Source organism: Neodiprion virginianus, chromosome 1 (assembly GCF_021901495.1).
Source record: "Neodiprion virginianus isolate iyNeoVirg1 chromosome 1, iyNeoVirg1.1, whole genome shotgun sequence".
In the NCBI taxonomy this organism is placed as follows: domain Eukaryota; kingdom Metazoa; phylum Arthropoda; class Insecta; order Hymenoptera; family Diprionidae; genus Neodiprion; species Neodiprion virginianus.
In genome coordinates this window covers 28752596-28771548 of record NC_060877.1, presented here as the reverse complement: position 1 = coordinate 28771548, position 18953 = coordinate 28752596, and the positions used below count along the sequence as shown (strand labels likewise).

General features: G+C 39.6%; 1 protein-coding gene across 3 annotated transcripts in view; it reads right to left on the bottom strand.

Moving 5' to 3' along the window:
* The window catches only part of LOC124297360 (bifunctional heparan sulfate N-deacetylase/N-sulfotransferase), a 63312-nt gene extending 45734 nt beyond the window's left edge, over positions 1-17578 (bottom strand). For 2 of the 3 annotated variants that reach the window (XM_046748300.1, XM_046748308.1), the window contains exon 1: positions 15631-17578. In XM_046748300.1, coding sequence (XP_046604256.1) covers positions 15631-15800 — 170 coding nt within the window. In that variant the 5' untranslated portion in view covers positions 15801-17578. Of the gene's footprint in view, positions 1-12964; positions 13094-15630 lie in introns of those variants that run through there. The other variant, XM_046748316.1, reaches the window with a different exon arrangement.
* Positions 17579-18953: the final 1375 nt, after the last annotated feature.

Here is an 18953-nt window from a genome sequence, read left to right as displayed (position 1 = left end):
AATGAGAATTGATCGAATTACGATTAAATACACTTTGCTTTTATTTATTCGTTTACTTCGCGCCATTGCTATGTATATTATACACACACATATACGAGGCATTCCATACATCTCGATCAAAATCCTACGTCGATGTCCCAGATTGGCTTTATAATGTTTTTTGTATGAAAGTACACGACGAAAAATGCGTTCGAAATTTTTTTAGAATTTTTCGACCCAGCGTATCTGAAGTGTGATTTAAAAACTTGAAACAAATGCCGCCATTTTCTAAAATATGAAAAAATTTAGGAAAATCTTTCGAAATACAACTAATTTTTAATACCTGTTAGAATATGGAGAATTCAGGAGTAAATAAGATGAATGAAGAAAAAATTATTATTAGTTATACGGATAGTTATTATTAAGTATAAACATTTTTGTGTTCATAGCAGAATCTTCATCTAGATGTCACGGAATGCGAGAAAAAAATATGCACTATATCCCAAAAGGGTTATCTAAAGCGCATTACAGAAAAATGCTGATATATAAGAATCGCAAAGATTTTTTATGTTTTGATTTTTATAATATTATCTCTTTTTATTTTACAAAGAAATGCATTACGGCATTTTTTACAACCCTTCCATATGAGAATATCTCTGTAATGCGTCATTGATAAGCCGTTATGGAATATGGTGCATTTTTTTTTTTCAAAATATAAAAAGATAATACATGTTAAAGCGTTGCTAATATCGGATTTTCAAGTTTTTAGAAAAATCGTTCTTGCACACCCTAGAATTTGTGCTACAGGCTCAACCTTTTCAAGACTGATTTTTGGATCAAAAATAGGCATTTTTTGCACACGATTATGGAAAAATCGCAAATTTTGACACGTCTGTATTGTGTATTATATACACTCGTACGTGTATGCCCATGCAACCGTGATAAAACAGACTCAACGACATTTCCTTTCAAGTTCTATAATTCTCCTAGAATCGTTAACCGCGGTGCGTTATGCATGAGCTACGACCGCGATTGATCGATTATTATTCAATTTGCAAAACATCACGGCAATGATTATCGCTCTGCTGCGTGCCTGTGCTCAACAGTATTTAGGACCACGGATAAACCAGAATTGGTAATTTCGAATTATCATACGAGGCCTGCAGCAACGGGGTACATCTATAACAGCCATAGCATGAAACGCAACGTGTCGTTGGAATAATTGATAACGCTCGTGACTCGTGATCCGTGATTCGGTTTCCGTGCCAATATAACGACGATTCAGCGGTGAGTTATAACAACAGCCTGTTAATTTTTCAATTCCATTTTCTGTTTCTGCGCACGTGCGACGTCAATCAAGGTAAGCGCGGCATGAATTCTCACACCTGTATACGTACGTATGTACATATACACACATATTCTAGCATACATTGTCATTCGAGAAGGTGAATAAACTTCTTTTGCGGCTGCTACGTGAATAACTTCTATTTATACATCCATGTGTACCATGGTATGGATTCATTCGACTCTAAACTCGGCGCAAAGATTAATACACATTGCAGAGTTGAGATGAAAGAATTGTTCGTTTAGAACCTGAATGTGCGATCTATTTTCAATTCCCATTTCGTATTGAAATTTGAATTCGTCTAGTTTGAATTGCCGAAATTTGAATTCGATCAACTTTCGTAACCTTTCGACTGGTCGGAATTATTTCTTTCTACTTGTCGCTAAATTTATACGGAAATATAATATAATTACAGAGAGGGCTGTTGGCGAAATGAAGAGGTTACAGAATCGACGGGTATAGGGTGATTCTAATAACGAAGCCGTGATTTAGCCTTACAAGACCGAGTCTTGTAATCGCCCATCTTTAATAACAATTAAGGGAGATATTTCGAGCGTGGAATTGTATTACTCCGGCATGCAGGCAGCAAGAAGGGGCGCCGGTCGGAGAATGTATCAAAGTTGAAGCAATTAATAGAGTGTCATTAAGGGACGCGAGAGCACCGGGCGTTAAATTCGTGCAATTTCGAGCCACAGAGAGTAAAGAGCAGCGCGTTTCTCGGTTCGAAGCTACCGGTAGGCATCATTCGAACCCTACAATAGATGCATGCTCTCTTCCTATAATACGGCAGGAAAAATGAGCCAGAAGTGCATTTTACTCCGTCTAAATTGCCGGAAGCCCTGCATAACGAAACCTACACAAGACGCGTAATAAGAGCAAGAGATCTGTAGGCGGCAGTGATTTGCACCCTTTCTAGTTGTCCATCCCTTTTCTCATAAGCTGATAAACTTTATAAACCCGGAAAAATTTCGAATCGATGATGTACGGGTGACAAACAACTTTTCTTACATCACGTGCACACTTTGAATCATTAAAAATTTGCTGATAATTAATTGCGTAAAATTTTTTTTTTTTTTTTTTTTTTCTTGTACAATTTCGGTTTAGTATTAAAAGTCTAGTTCGATCTCTGTGTTGCTACTTTTGTCCGATGATCTGAAAAAGGTCTCGGTTACGGCGTTCAGATGGAAGACCCAGGACTTTTCATGACAACCGAATAACTACCCCGAAGTAATTTTCAGAGGGGTGGGTGTGCTGTTTTTTGCCACCGATGGTACCGAAAATGTTGGCCACCTGCGATCACTGTAAAATTTGACTTTCAGTCAAATAGACAATAAGTTGTAGATAGTTTTACTAAATATTTATGACTGTAGGGTACCTATATATTATTTTTGTGAAAATGAATAGATTCGTAGTATAACTAGAACAAAATAAAACGCTCCGCGTCTCCGTGGCTAAGGATGGCGCTGCTGCTCTGTAAGTTATTCGCGATATGAATTACGGGTGTAAACTTTACCTCGAGATTGATTCGGTACTGCCATGCACTTTGCGCCAAGTAGAGTTTTAAATGGAATTCAATCGAACAGGAAAGAAATAGTGAAGAAATAGAAGAAAAAGGAGAGAGAGAAAGAATAAGAAGGCAGCTGAAGTGTTATTCGATCATGCGCGAGAATTGATACTTTTTCATTAATTGGATTGCCTTAGCGTAGAAATTAATTAAAATTGAAATTGAAATTAGTACGAAGAAGAATCAAAGAATAATTATTTATTAACAGGATTTTACAATGAAATTGAAGTTGGTGACGTTATCGTAACGAAATATTTGGGATAAAAATAAGTCACTGTTTCTTCACGATTCATTCGACTAGTCTGTACAGAAAAATATAAGTATACACACTTTTGTTACACATATTCGTACTTTTGGCTAGATAAATGCGATATTTTTGATTGTGTAAGACTTTTCCAATACCCTCATAACGATTCTATCGATCATTAAGTAAGTTTCAGGCAATCCATGAACGATGACGCGATAAACTCTAGATATAAACGTCACTGTTCATACAAAATGTATATAAACAAACGTGTGAAATTAGACACGAAAATCATCACGAATTATTTCCGAGAGTGAGAGGGAGACAGAGAAAGAGAGAGAAATATCCTGCATGTATGTGTATATATACATATATATATATATATATATATATATATATATATATATATATATATATATATATATATATATTTACTTTGTACATGGATATGTGCATATGAGAATAGGCGCACGGCTATGTATAATATAAGTATGTAACAAAGAGCACGTGACTGTGATGCTGAGAAGCAGAGACAAATTGTTCGATGGAAGGTCGAGGGGAAAATCTGAGATCGTGACTGGGAAAAGAATTTCCTTCTCGTATATTATAAGGTCATGTCGTTTCGCGTTAGAGAGATTCTTTCCTCGGATTAATAAATGGTTCCCTCAAGATTTTACGGATCAAGTTTTACCAAATTCTAATACCTATAACGTCTAATATCGAATTATTCATCTGAAATATCTGAATTTTATAATTTCTCAGCGGCATTGCGGAAGCTCTGATTTTTTACGTGTAGCTATCGCTGATGCGTTTGTGGATCTGAAACGATTGCTCGAAGAATTCGGAATCACGTCAGTTCCCTGAAGATTTTTACGATTTGTTGATATCGAAAATTTGTCACGGAAATGAAGAGAGAGTCCGGCCCGATTTATCAATCTTCCGACCATCAAATTCTCGTAGTTTGGAATACATTTCAAATTCAGTGGGATTAATCGCTGCTTTTTCTGGGAAATTTGCTTCACACAATTTTACCATAATAATACGGCAGTATTATCCTGATCTGTGAATAGTCTGAAACAATTTTCAATTTTTTCATGACGGATGAAAAAAAAAAACTTGGGGAAAAAAACCACTTCACCGTGAAAAAGCACAGATTGGTAGTAAAAAACGATTTGCCAATTCAACAAAACCAAGCAATACATTCCTCCTCGGTGTTTACATTTCATTATACAGGTAGAGAGCAGGTATGAGCTTCAAACGAAATTTCCAACAGGCACACGCGAAGAAGAACATAAAAATCAACAAATCTCTCACTGATTGGGTTTTCCGAAGTTTTTTTTCTCTCGTTTTAGCCTGAACGAGCAGAGTCCTATATTTGGATTAATACTTTGAGATTGATTCCGGAACTCACTACCGCGGAAAGACACTAGAGCCAGATACCTAGATAGATTGGATAGATAAAGCCGAGAGTGATAGCGGGAGAGATAACGAAAAATAGAGAGACTTTAGTCGGGAAATCGAAAGATGGAAATGTACGAACAGAATATAGACACTCTCCGTAACTTCACGCCATGATTACACCCTTTACTAACTGTAAGCCTCCCGATTGTGCGCACGAATCAGAAAATCAGAGAAACCGATCGTGCGGAAATGCGCCAGTCTGACAAACGCTACAGACGATGATAGCACGCGGGAAGTTACAGAGAGTTCGTCACTGCAGGCAAACGGCGATTAATCTAATGGCGGTAAAAAACGTAGGTACCTGAAGTTCCGATTTGATGGAAGACTATAAAGTCCGGATAATGATAATTTCTAAAGAGTGAATGCAATCTGGATACACCGAGAGAAATTTTTAGTTCCAGTTGCGGCTCGGTCGTTAAACATTTTCATTTTTTACCACAATAGAAAAATATAGTTCTAGGTAGAAAATGAAAATTAGTTTTCTAGCTGTTACCGGAAAGTCTGGTATCCGTTACTGTTCTTTCTCATTACTATCACTGTTACTATATTTTCTTGTAACTGTTGCGAAAATTTAATGCTTGCGCAGCAATAAATCGATGTTAAAGGCTTGTTTAACTAAAAAAGTAGAGTAAACCTCCTAAACTGATTTTGCGTTGCAATTACCCAACAAGGATCGACGATAGCGCAAAATGGTTAGGCGTGCCTCGTTTTTCGTAATTCCAACAATATTCAAACAGTTTTTTCAACGATACCTGTTTTACTAAATTTTTCTAGTTACCGTAACAAATGAAATTTTTCTCAGTTATGGCTATTTGATAGTACGATAGGGTAGAATTATATCTGAGCATTGCTTCGATCTACTACCGATGCATTATTCCAACTCATTTCGAACTTCATGTAGATGTTAAAAGTTAGGCACTGGTTACTCCACGTTACGGAGACGAAATGGGGACTTAGTTCGATCGTCTTAATTACCTGTATCGGTAGGTGCCAAGTCACCGAAGGATTATAAGGGTCGGTGGGTGGATGCATGGAAGGAAGTAGCGGTGAATGCGAACGAGGCTGAAGGGCTCAGGCTGGTCTGGAAAGAGATATCACAGGCACACAAAGAGAGACAACAATGAGGGGACGCAAGCGGGCCCGTAATTTTATTATCCCTTTCCCACATATTTTATGAAGAGATAACTTGGCGGGGTCGAGGCGGCATGGCTGCTCTGTAACTGAGCCGGCGGACGGAGATTTTCCTTATTTTTCTTTTACTTTTTTCCTGCGCACTATGTATTAGGCCTGATTATAACGCGTTAACTAACTGACCTTTGTTTACCTAAGCAATAAAAGAGACGTTGTGTAACAACACCGTGCCTGTGATCACCGCTTTTATTGTGTTTTATCCTGAAGGGTCGTTGTCTCCGTTGACGAGATAATTACGTGCCGTATGGTGCATGGGTTGTCTTGTAGTTAGAAACGTTATCGTGACAAAAAATCATTAATCCTTCGCAATTTTACAACGATTATCACAGAACTAAGATGTCGAAGTACGAGTATGTTTGTTTTATTACGGTCAACTTAATTTCAAACAATTTCAAAATCGCGAAACAACGGTTTTTCTCCGGCATGAATCGTTACGATAACGTCACTAACTTCGATACGATGCCTCCTCGCGGAATGAAATCCTTGGATATTTTTAATCCGAAATTTTCTTTTCTGTCTTTCATAATTCTTGACACGGGCAGCAGAACCGAGAGCTGTTTATCACGTGTGACGGAATGTTTCCACATCATTTCGTGGTAGGTAAATCACGAAAATGAAATTGATAGCTAGCTATAGTACATTTTTAGAGTATTTCCAGCAAATCCTTTAGCATCGTAATCGACATTACGAATATAATAAATGTGACTGTGTTTTTGATGGTACCGATGTCGTAACTAATTTCGCAACAACTTTTCTCATCGTGTACGATTATCGCCAAGCCAAGAAGGCATCGATTCAACTTGTGTCATATACGCGTATTATTGGACGTTTGGCGATAAGGTTTATCATCTGCTGCAAGAATGTTGTTGTGTTGATAAAAGGAAACTCGCGGCTCCGGCAGTTCGCTTCAAGATGACCGATAAAGACGAAGCCGGTATAGGTGTACATAAATTTATGCTCTCAAAGTGAAACTAACAGTTGTCGATATTGATCTACGCCACACAGCTTGTCGGCCCGCAATCAGCCGCTCAATCAGAGACTTTGATTGGTGTACACCACACGGCCTTAATCAAATATACTGATTAATTTATTGAGTTCCAAGTAACAATGATTAAAGGACCAGCTGCAATTGCTGGGCAAAATTTTGCAAAATGATCAAGTAAATAAATAAGTAATCAGAGAGCTGGAAGTCTCCGATAACTATGATGGAACAAATGATAACAGACGAATAGAAAAAAATTATCCCAATTCATTTTTTGAAGTGAAAAATTACGCAAGACTAACGCGTCTATGATATCGAGGAGAGAAAAAACGCGCATATAATGGTATACCTAGGTTAATTTATCAGGGATGAACGTGTCGGGTGATTGAGCTTTTGAGAGTCGATGTTAATACTGCAATACTCAGAGCATTGAATATCGTACAACTTTTATACACGCATACCTACGTCATTCAAAAAGCTTTCCCGCGTCGTTTTTCCGCGAATAAACGTCAGCTAAAGTAGCACAAGCTTTTCCCCCTTGGACGATGAATGCCAACGCCATTCAAAATCGATCCGGATAAAAATTTTCTTCACACACATTCCTTTCAATTGCCCCACCTCTTCATTTTCAATTCATTTCTTTCCATTTCGTTTCTCACTCTCTTTGCATGCGTGAAAAATCGACCATTGCTGTAAGTTGAAAAATGTTCGGTTGTATATTTTCAAAGAGAAATTAAAGATTGCTTAATAACCGTCTGCTTTAAATACCAATGCTTTGCTCATGCGGATATAAAAAAGAGAAACGCGTGCCGATTCCGCGTAACTTATCGGTACAATACAGCTAAAAATGTTAGTGTTCGAACGTAGATAGAATTTGTGCAATCAACCATTTATCTATTATGGGTAAAAAACAAAGTGATACACCGTATTATATGAAAAACATTGCTTGAAAAATAACGTTGCGGTAATATTTCATCTGTATCCTTACACTGGCAGATAAATTTTGCCAGCACGTGTTTCACACACACGCACTATATATAGTGTGTGTGTGTGTGTGTGTGTGTGTGTGTGTGTGTGTGTGTGTGTGTGTGTGTGTGTGTGTGTAACCCTTAATTTTATGCATAGAGCATAAAACTTGGAAAAATCATGTCAGAGGAGTAATAAAAATGAGGAAAGATATCTGAGCTTTCGCTGTCGTAACTTGATTCTTAGTTTCGATAAGAGTAAGAGGTTGGACTATGCCGGCTATAACGCTATTACAGAACGTAGGTGCGTCCGTCCATAAATTACCCATTAACTGGTGCAGCCCTCCGGTTTGATATCCCGCTCCGCTTACGCCACGTTGAGCTTTCACCTCGAGAGCCTAATCAGCTTCTGCCTAGGTTAGGCGTTTCGGTTTAAGGGCTACAACGCCCCATCGCATCAGTCAGCTACAGAGAGGAGGAGAAGGCCTTCGTTCCTGAGCTCCAAGACGCTGGCTCATCATCCCGAAACGTGTGTAATATACGGAATAACACCAGCAAGGGCTTATTTTGTATGATACAAAAAATAAAGTCTCAACATAATATTGAGTTAATAACCAACGTTGAGAATTATAATATATTAAAATGACGATCGATAATGATTTGCACGGAATTGAAAAATTTTGTATTAATCCGAAGATTTTTAAGAAAAATTCTCAATTCATTAACTTTCAAGCATTATACGCGAATGACTTTTATTCATTTGTTATTGATGCGTTAAAATTTTTACATCCGATCAAGTGTTTCCTCGATATAATTTCTCTTCGACGAGTTATTTTTCATTTGATATTCATGAGACTCGAAGTATACTTTTCAATTATAGTAAGAATGAAAAATTTATCCAACCAGTCAATTTTGTTAAGAAAATTTAGATAAAGATCAATTTCCATGTATTACACCCATTACCCTGTACAATATGATGTACCCTGCTAAGAATTAATAGTCCTTCAGAACTTCAAGCGCTCAAATTGACGTAATCCATTTAATCCCGTGTTCCTGCGTCATGGGTTACACTGCGAAATTGGGTCACCATGCGCTTCTAAACTAAATACAGAATAAAAATGAAAAAAAAAAAAACAGAGAGAGAGAGAGAGATGGAGACCAGGATAAATGTTGCGAGCATTGCGTTACAACATTTTGTCATTTACTAGTTTGTAATTTATAAACTGCCACGCTATTGTAGGTTCACGAAATTGGCGTGATGCGTTGAATATTTTAACACCGGAGGGCTAAAAATTTTACTATTGAAAGGCAAACACGCGTGTAAACGTAAAATGATGCGGATGAGATGAGGCAAAAGAGAATAACGATGTAGCCTGCAGTTATCGGAAATTTTACACGTGCGGTGTCGGACGACCTGCAGCTACTGCGTGTAGGTAATCGGTGTTTATAGGACGCGCGGGGGCGATTTTCCTACCCCCAACTATCCAAGCTTTATTCATACGATGAAAAACAAGGCAAAAAACTTTGATGTTAAAGTGTAATATCTAACGATTGACTGTTTGAACTGCAGTCAAGTTATCTAATCGTATTTGGAACACGAAATCTGGAACGTGTAAAATAAAGTCCTAAGCGATTTTTTAACCAATTTCTGTCAAATTGAAGAATCAGCTTAAAAACATTCCTCGCAGAGAGTACTTTTGTACCTTGTGTAAGCTCACGCGACAAGTTGTATCATTTTCGACAGTGTTGAGCGAATTTTTAATTAATTAACAGAAAGGTGAATCGATTATAAATTACAAATGCAATTGAAATGTATTTTAGAATCAAATATAAATCAAGACCATATACGAAATGTTATTTCGAATTTCATACACAAATGAAATCAACCCCTTTTTTCGATTCAATTACAAATTAAAAAATTGTAATCTATAATTTACATGCAATTAATTAGAAATCTAATTGGATGCTATCCAACATTGACTTACGATGCTTCGTTTGGTCAATTTCGTCCCAAAGAATGTGAACGGTATATTCTATCAGCGGCACTCTTCAAAGAACACATATACTTAAACGCGAATAAATAAATTTGAACCATACGGATATTGTTGCGCTGCAGATACGGAGATACGCAAGTCCACGGCGAATGTATAACCTTTTGCAGATAATGAAACGAGAGAAGGGTTCGTCGGGGGCGAGTGCCTGTGACATGACGGTGTAAGGGCACAAATCACGCGACTAATCTGGCTTTGGCTTCGAATCAACTCGGGATGGACACCGTGCAAAGCCAGGGCTAAAAGGCCAACGACTAATCATTCCAATATGGGGCGTTGACCCGAGAAATTACGATATATATATATCCGACACTGGGGTCTCTAAATGTCGAATTTATACCCTATTTCACTATGAGAATCCATCAGGAATAGTGTAAAAGAGAAATTCGTGCTCCACGATTTCAAAGATTTGTCGACGACGTTACCATGATCTTTTATCACTCATGTGTTCAAGAATTTATAAAAGTAAATAACGTCGTAAACACTGGATAGAGTTATCCGTAATCAAGTCGTTACTATAATTGCGGCGTAGTTTTTTATGAGGTTGAGATCCAGAACGCTAATGCAACGCTGGAACTTTTGAGATGAACGACATTCATGACAACTTTGGGATTGTACGAAATTTTATAAACCGGTCAGCTACTTCAAGGTCACTCTGACGTTGCGGAATGATAATTATTAGTTTGCTTCGTTACGTTACGTTGTTAACGTGAACGTTAACTTGAAAAATTTCCCTGAGCATCTAGGCTTGTGGATAGCAGCTGAATTCCCTACCGTTTCCCAACTTCTCTTTCACTGTGTTGGAATTCTGCTGTGACACTTTTAGTTTTCCCAGAATTCCTGTGTAATAAACGGCCACCCTGACATTGTGAATACACCACCAACGATAGGTGAAAGTAGGTCACACCCACTTTTAACGGTAACAGGATCGAGGGGAGAAGAGAAGAAGCTCGGCTGAGCTTGCGGGCGGTTTGATACAATTGTTCGAACTTTGGTGCCTCGGTCCCTTCGCTTATCACACACTCGCTACGTGGGGCGTGTACTTTCTGCTCCTTGGGGGGCGAAAGAAGGGATTAACCACGCGTAATATTCGCAGCTCTCGGCGTCACGTCAAGAAGCTCATCGTATCACGCGCGAAGGCGAGGGTCTTCGTAATATACCGGATGTGAAAAGGGAAAGGACGGTGGTTCGAGTAACCCTTCGAGGATTTTCAGACCCCAATACTCGATCCGCAAAAAGAGCCCTTCGTCAATTTCTCTTACAGAATCTGAGAAGGTCAATTTACATTCGCAAAAGACTTTCCAGATGTATTGTTAATATAACCTACGCTACGACGACGTACTTGAAGAGCGAGTACGTGATGATTGGTTAAATTTCGTAAGGGTGTTTTGTTTCAGAAGTGGTAATTGGCGTGACTCAATGGTCGTCAGAGAACCGTGACCAACGGATTTTGTTGAAAAGCACAGATTAGGAAGAAGTGCTTTTTGTGCAAAGAGTTTATTCCGTATGTTTCTTCAACTACGACTCGGATTTCCCATAGTGAAGGACATACAATGATTTTGCGACACGAAATTAAGAGTTTGAAAATGTTTATATACAACCTGAAACAAAGACACTGTGTCTCTTTCAAAATCGCTCATTGCAAGAGAAAAAAGAATCGAAAAACAATAAACAAAACTTGATTGAAAAACTAACAATGTCGAAATATCCACTGAACCCAAACAAGTCCAATAACATCCAATTAGACTCGATCGCTTCAAGCTTTAAAAAACAAAAAACTCGTGGATTTTCCACCCTCCTGCCGCCACTGACAAAGCAGTGGCATGTGGGTTCGGGACTTTGGGGTATGAAATGGAAGTGGTACTTTTTCAGACGGCTGCATTAACGCGATTCGCATTGTATACGTGTTTGGGACAGGCACACGATGTGAAGATACGAGGCGAGGTGCTTGTTTTTTTGAGGGGGAAAGAAAGACTGGGGTATGCGTGCAGGGAAGGTAAAAACAAACGTATAAAAACGAACGATGTTTATCGAACGTTCGGTTTCCCTCTCTACGATCCCTTTCTATCTTTGTCTACGTGAACGTGCGATTCACTCGCAAAACGATGAACCCTTTCAAGCCCTTTATTCCAACCAACTCCTCTATATTTGTCTTTCTAGTCCCTTTACTTCACAAAACTCTTAACAGGTGCATGACTTGCAGTAGTAGATAAAATATGCCCATCGTCGTTATTTGTATTACAACACAAGGTTGAAAATGGGTAATTTTAGAGTGATTATGAGGAGGCATGAGGCACGCGGAGAAAAAATGAACACTCGTTACGCTTTGGGGCCTATAATATCATCAGGAAAGAACATGTACGAGTCTTCTTCAGTATGGTGATAATAATGTGAAACACATGCGTAGGATCAAGGAGGGTGATATTACACATTTACACGCATCCTGCCCGAGCTGCCGCACCACTTTTCCGAACCACCCAGCACTATCCCTGAAACATTCTTCACGAACCATCAACATTGATGATACCGAGCGAAGTCTGAACAGGAAAATATAGACAGCAAATGCCAGGATCTAGATACGCAGTGCAACTGCAAAGGATACGCGACGCTGACAACGAGAGACAACTGTCACCTTATACTCCGGGTTAAGACGTGCGCATTCGAAAAAATGAAAAGTATCATCGTGTACGTTGCATGTCACAGCTGTGTATAATCTCAATGCGGTTTTATTTTGCTCGTTCTCTTATCCAAGTTCACAAAAGACAAAGAAGTTGCGCGTCGGCTGAATTCAAGCTGAGATCACGATAAGCAGTTCAGAACAAAAATGCTAATGAGTAGATATGTAGGTGCACCAAGTTCGTCAGGTCTGTAATGGTTTAGAGTGAATCCTCTTATAGTTGACGAGACCGCATGACTTCAGCGATTAATGATAGTAAGGTCAAATGATATGCTGGTGTCACGGGCAAAAGTATGTACTAAGCGATAAGTAAGATTGCCCAACCCAATGTTTGCAAATCAAGGGTTACTAGGTAGTAGTTCGACAAAGTAAACAGTTTACGGAGACAAATCTAAGATTGGAAGTAGAACTCCGGTAATTAGTGGATTTGATGACGAAAACACTGCTCAACTGTGGTATCGGAAGAGCAACCAAGTCTTTAAGAATTTCAAGACTTACGACGTACTTAACTGATTCAGCAAGGAATGACTTGGAGTACATAGCGAATGATGGTGAAAAGCTCCCACCATGCGGCTCGTCAGGAAAAACATTTCACGACTCGCCGGAATCCGGAGTTTCAGGAGGTGCACTTCCGAAGACGTATCCCGAAGGAGCGTCTGCAGTATGAGGAAGAAGCAGGCAAGCGACGGCGACGCGACGACACAAGAGGGGGATATTGAGTTAGCGGTGCAGAGTTGTAGAGGCAACGACAGCAGGAGAAGGTTTGAATTGGCAGTGATTGGCGGAGGGAGTAACAAACATCCGGAACGTCTGAATACCACGACAGGCATTTGAATTACTCGCTCAAAGCTCGGGAATGTCGAAGTCCCTCAACACTTGTCCGTCCTTGGATGTTATCCCATGCGCAACCTGCCGCGCCACGAATCTCGTTGCTGTAGTTTTGCTGCAAGAAGGTGCTCTTCGACTTCCACTTGACTAGCTCAGTCGTACGAAAACTGTGACTGATTGCGAATAAGACACTAGGGCAATTGGCACGAGTTGCCGCTACCTTGCACAAAGTACAGCTGGAGATACCTACGTACGGCCATAAAGCCAATGTACTTCGCAAAGTGAATTCCGCTACTCGTCCAACAGCTGAATAGGTATATAATCACCAAGTTTGTCAAGTACTTTGTATGCCCAGCTTCAACCTCAGATACAAAATTCACCTCGTCAAACTTCAATAATCAATTTACAAACTACTCCGGTGGACTCTGGTGATATTCACCCAAACTATCCACGTACACTACAGAAAATTTTGGCTTTTATTTACCATAATTCCAGCCAGAAATACGATTGAGAAGAAAGAGATTTGATAGGCGGTGAGTAATTGCGTGCGTTATTTGATCAGAAACACATTTTTACCCATCTATTCCAGTCTATCCTACCAACTCTATTCAGCGACCAAATGTCATTGCGTAATATTCAACGCACGAGAGTGACATTACGATCTGGATTACGTGATGAATAAATTTTGTATCGATCATACCGAAGGAGTGTATGGTAATATTGGTAATAGTGGAATATGGATGAAGCATGATTCGTCGAGCATTTATAGTCATCGGTATACACGCTCAAGGCATAACGCAGTCCGCGGACGTAAATGCTGATAATCGCAACAAGCAAGAGAGGCCATGGAAATGTTTATCCTCCTGATTAGCCACCGCGCGGCATTTTATCGAAATGACGTAAAGTTTCGCTGACTAGTACGCTGATTCGAAACTTTAGCTCTCTAATCAGTACGGCTCTGGGATGTTACGCCTCGGCATAGGATATACGTATCATCAGCACCGACTGGGAAATGCATCAAGGGTACCAACACATGGATCCGCATCATACGTATACCGCATACAACCTGGCTATAGAAGCATTGAGGTACTGGCGCAGGCACATTGACGGAAACTAACCAAGTGGGCACGTGAAAGGTGCGGATGAGGTAGCGGTAGGTAGGAGATACATGGGTGAATCGAATCCAAGGCTGAGTAAAGGAGTCGGGGATGGTTGGTCTTGCAGGTCGTCGTCTTCGGAGAGGAGGAAGAAGGGCGCAGTCGGTTATCCTCGCTCTCCGAGATTGGTCCATATTGGTAGGAGATGAAGCGGCGAAGTCCTATGTATATATTCGTCTTCTCTGTAATTAACTACTCGAGTCCGTCCGCGAGAGGTGGCGGCGGGTGGGCGAGAGGCGCCCTGGCATCCGGACAGCTCGACGGCGCCTAACCACTGCTGCAGGCTGCTGCTTCAGGGACGTGGCGGGAATTGGAATTGGAACTGTTACGTTCCACGAATATAGGTATGTAGGAGCATCGACACAGGGAAAGATCCACGAACAGAGTGTGCGGGCTTGATACGCTCACAATCAGCCGGATGGCACACAGCCGAACATCGTAGTCGGTAGGTATAACGCATATATCCTCTGATTTAAATTAGATCGTCTAGGGTTATCCCATCGTCTAGCCATACCGAGTACCTACTTGCAGACAGTTTGCTCAATCCGTTAAACAATTTTGTAGTTCAAGGGTTACCTGAACACCGGTATATAACTAGGGAGATGGAGGGAAGCTGCGGCGCCTGACTCTCTGCCTACCTACTCATCGTGCTAGTCCAACGTTAAAGAGGACCAACCTCATTAGCGTGATTGGATCCCAGAAGTTGAACTGTAAAAAATTAAAAAACTCCGAAATGTCATTTATCGGGTGATCGGAATTTCGAATCTCGCCGATGATTGCGGTTGATACGTGTTCAAAGATAGATTACAGATTAGTTACCTTATACCAGGACTTGGACTTTCGAGCATCCAGTGATGCCGCTGATAAGCCCTTTCTAGGTGTTGGTAAGTTAGAACGGAACTTGCAGAGAACAAATCGCGCGGTCAGTCGGACATACGAACAGCGAGTTACATAACTATTCTGCAGTTGTCATTCAACATACAGTTCGTTACTCGCTCTGTTTCTCATTCATCAATGGTACAAGATTTTGCGGTTTTCATTTTCCGGATTTTTGGGAGTTAGAAATTGGTCGCCGATTGGTCAAACATTAATTCCGAATGATGAGGATAACGGATACGCGAAAATATAACGAGACACATTGAAACATGCGGATGGATAATAAATGCATGGTGTATAAAGGGCTTACCTGGCAAATGGACTGCTGATCACATAGTAGGTGTAATAAAAGATGCTGAAGATGGAGACGAGGAGAAGTGCGGCGACGCATCGTTTCACGGTTGTTTGTTTAACAACGCAACGCGGTACCAGAGAGCCTAGCAATTGAATGCCGGCGTCTCCACCCGAGATTACAACCATCGCGAATTAACAATTCACTAATAAATTATTACACACTCGTTTCTTTTAATTTCATATCATGTACGTGAGCAGATTATTTATCTTCGTTCTCTCGTTAAATATATATTATATAGGTAGTTACACATACACGCAATATATTTACAGGCGCCAGATGCGACGATGGATAATTAAATATTCGTACATGCGTACAATATATTGAAACTGTGTTTATTTTTGTTTAAAAAATAATTTTCACGACGGTTTGATTTACAAAAGAGTGAGTTGCGAAAAAAAAGAGTGTTTTACGAGCCAAATACTAATGTTTTCTTCTTTTTCTTCTACATCGAATATTTATAGATATTTATCAACTTATTTGTCTATTTATTTATTTATTTATTTTTTGTCGTTACTAAAATTTAAGCACTGAACACTCGCGGACGTTACAGGTACACAGATACCTTCTGATAGCGCAGACAACACTTTTTGATATCCCACTGCACTGGTAATTATTTAATGATACTTTGGCTTGATTCAATCTCATTGATTCTCAATTTTGGAATTGATTAATGTGTTATTTTATAAAAGTCCCGATTAAACCTCGTGTTCAGTAAAATTGAACGAATTTGTATTTATGCGAAAACGCCTGCTTTGCTTATTTGATTATTCACACTTTTTGAAAATAATCTCAATATTTCTCATTCCCAAAAAATATAAACCAAAAAATTCTCGACTATCGCTGCGTCACGAACTGAATTTGCGTACAGTATCATATATGGTAGAAGCTAATGGATACAAACAAAATTCTACGCAGCTTGTTTCTCCCCAACTCGGCCCACTTCTCTTTGATAAAAAATACCAGATCAAAAGAAGTTAATAAAATGTGGTGAAACAGAGGATAAACATTAAACAGCGAGCGTACGTCGAATCGAGAACACAATCGAAAAATAAAGAATTTCGTATGGCCGTTTCGTTATGAGTGTAAAGTAATAGAAAAGGAAAAGTTTCCATAAAAAGTATTTAAATACAAAGTATAAAAATGCAATAAGTCGACTGATAATCCCGACAAAAATGATGTACACCTTCAATTTATCGGTATAAAAATTGATCTAACTAGTTCCGATTAATTTTCCAGCACGTTATACGCGAGAGTATCCTCAATATTTCTTCTCTACTATCATGTATCCACGATCCACAATGACAACAATTTTTTTCAGCAGCAGCACGTGAATTATCATAACTTTTGCACTGATAAATCAGACCCGATAAAGACGAAGGAAAGCATAAGATTTCTCGACAATAAAAACGAGAGGATTCCGTGATCCGTTTTGACTCTTTGTACTTCCTGTTCAACTCCGCCGCCCCGATCGCCATTTTGCAAAACGTAAATGAGCGTGGCGTCGTCCATCGCGGTCTTCTCGCGTATCGTTTAACCCATTTGTGCGAAAAACTCGTTTATCCCAAGGTCAGATCATCGAGGAATTTCGCATCCTGATCCAGGCCGCATCGGCAGCTCAACTTTCATGATTATCACTTCCGGGATCGAGGAACTCTTTTGACAGGTGTGAGACGCGTTACTGGCTGCACCGGAAGTCGGAGCTGTTTCGACGCGGCGACTTTTCTCCGGCGATCATCAATCAAACCAGCGAAGAGAACGATATTAGCTCGTCCTCCCCCATCCGGTTGGCATGTAAGCTCGAATCAGGGCCTTCGTGTCTGTTTCGACGTCTCTCGGCTCAGGAGAAAAGTATCTTTCTTTCTTTTCGTCCCCCAATTTCTTCCTCTTCAAATGCGTAAGTAAAAAAAAAAAAAAAAAAAAAAAAACGAAAGAAAGAAGGAAGAAAATACCACCCAAAGACGCGTTTCCTCCCTTTTTCGAATCGGGTGAGAAAATTCCTCTCGCTCGAAATTTAAGGGTCCTTTTTCGGCCCTGTTTAGGCGAAAGCCGTTACTCGTTAGCTCGATCGAATTTGGCCCTCGGCCGTAAATTCGCGATCTTTCCTTAGCGAGGACGGCTGAAGCCTCGCCTTTTCCCCTCGCCCTGTCAATTAGGCGAGACGTAGGGCTTCGCGGTTTTTACGACGTGATTTCCCCTTTATCTTTCATCTCCTTTCACTCGCACAATTCCCGCCACCACGCTTTACGCGTCTGCGGTCCGCAAGGGCGACGATAGTCGTGCCGCTGACCGAGCTAAGGCCTCCGGAAGAAGGACTCGGCTGAGACTGGTTATCGTCAACTTCCAGCCAGGATCATTCCCGCCCTTGTAACCCGCTCTTGCCAAGAGACAGATTACTCGTAGATATCTCTCTCGGCCTCCTCCTGTTGCAATCTGTAACAATGTAAAAGGGCCGGGATTAAGAGAGGCTTAATTACGCGACGCATCGCAGGCTTAAGGGATACATTACAGTTCCAAGCCTAATTCGGCGGACTCAATTTTTCGTTCAGTGTACGCTGTGGATGAGAAAACTTTCATCGTTTGCGAGGAAATGTATTTTAAACGGTCGCTCGTTGATTCGACAGATAATTTATTTGATTCAAAGTAATGAGCCGCACTGGGATCTAATATTAAAATCGATGGAATGGTTTATTGATTCATTTTTTCATTCGGAACTTGCCTGCGAAATATAACTTTTAATATCCCCCGCAATTAATAATCCTTTTTTTTCAAGTATTTAAGTATGTTGAATTAAAACATAGCGCTAGTCTTTTTTACAGAACACCATGATTTATTTTTATGCATTTGTGAAATATTTTTAAGGAAAAAAAAATAAAAATTATGTAATATTGAATGTTGAGTATAAAATGTACAGTATTAGGTTTAAACAAGACTTGAGAGACTATACAAATTAAACAGACTTGTGATATCTTTTTCTACTTTCCTCAAAACTCCTGTTCAATCTTTTTCTCTTGTACTGACGATTCGATTCATCTCATCATTGAAAAGGAGTTTTTAAGAAAGTAGAAAAAGATATCACAAGACTGTTTGATTTATCTAGTCTCTCAAGTCTTGTTTGAACCTAATGCTGTTCGTTTTATACCTAAGCATTCAGTTTTATATTCATATTCTTTTTTTTCCATAAAAATAATTAAAAAATGCATAAAAATAAATGTCGTTATGCTGTAAAAGAACTAGATTTATCAATTGAGTAAATTTCGTTATGCTTCAAAATCCCTCAT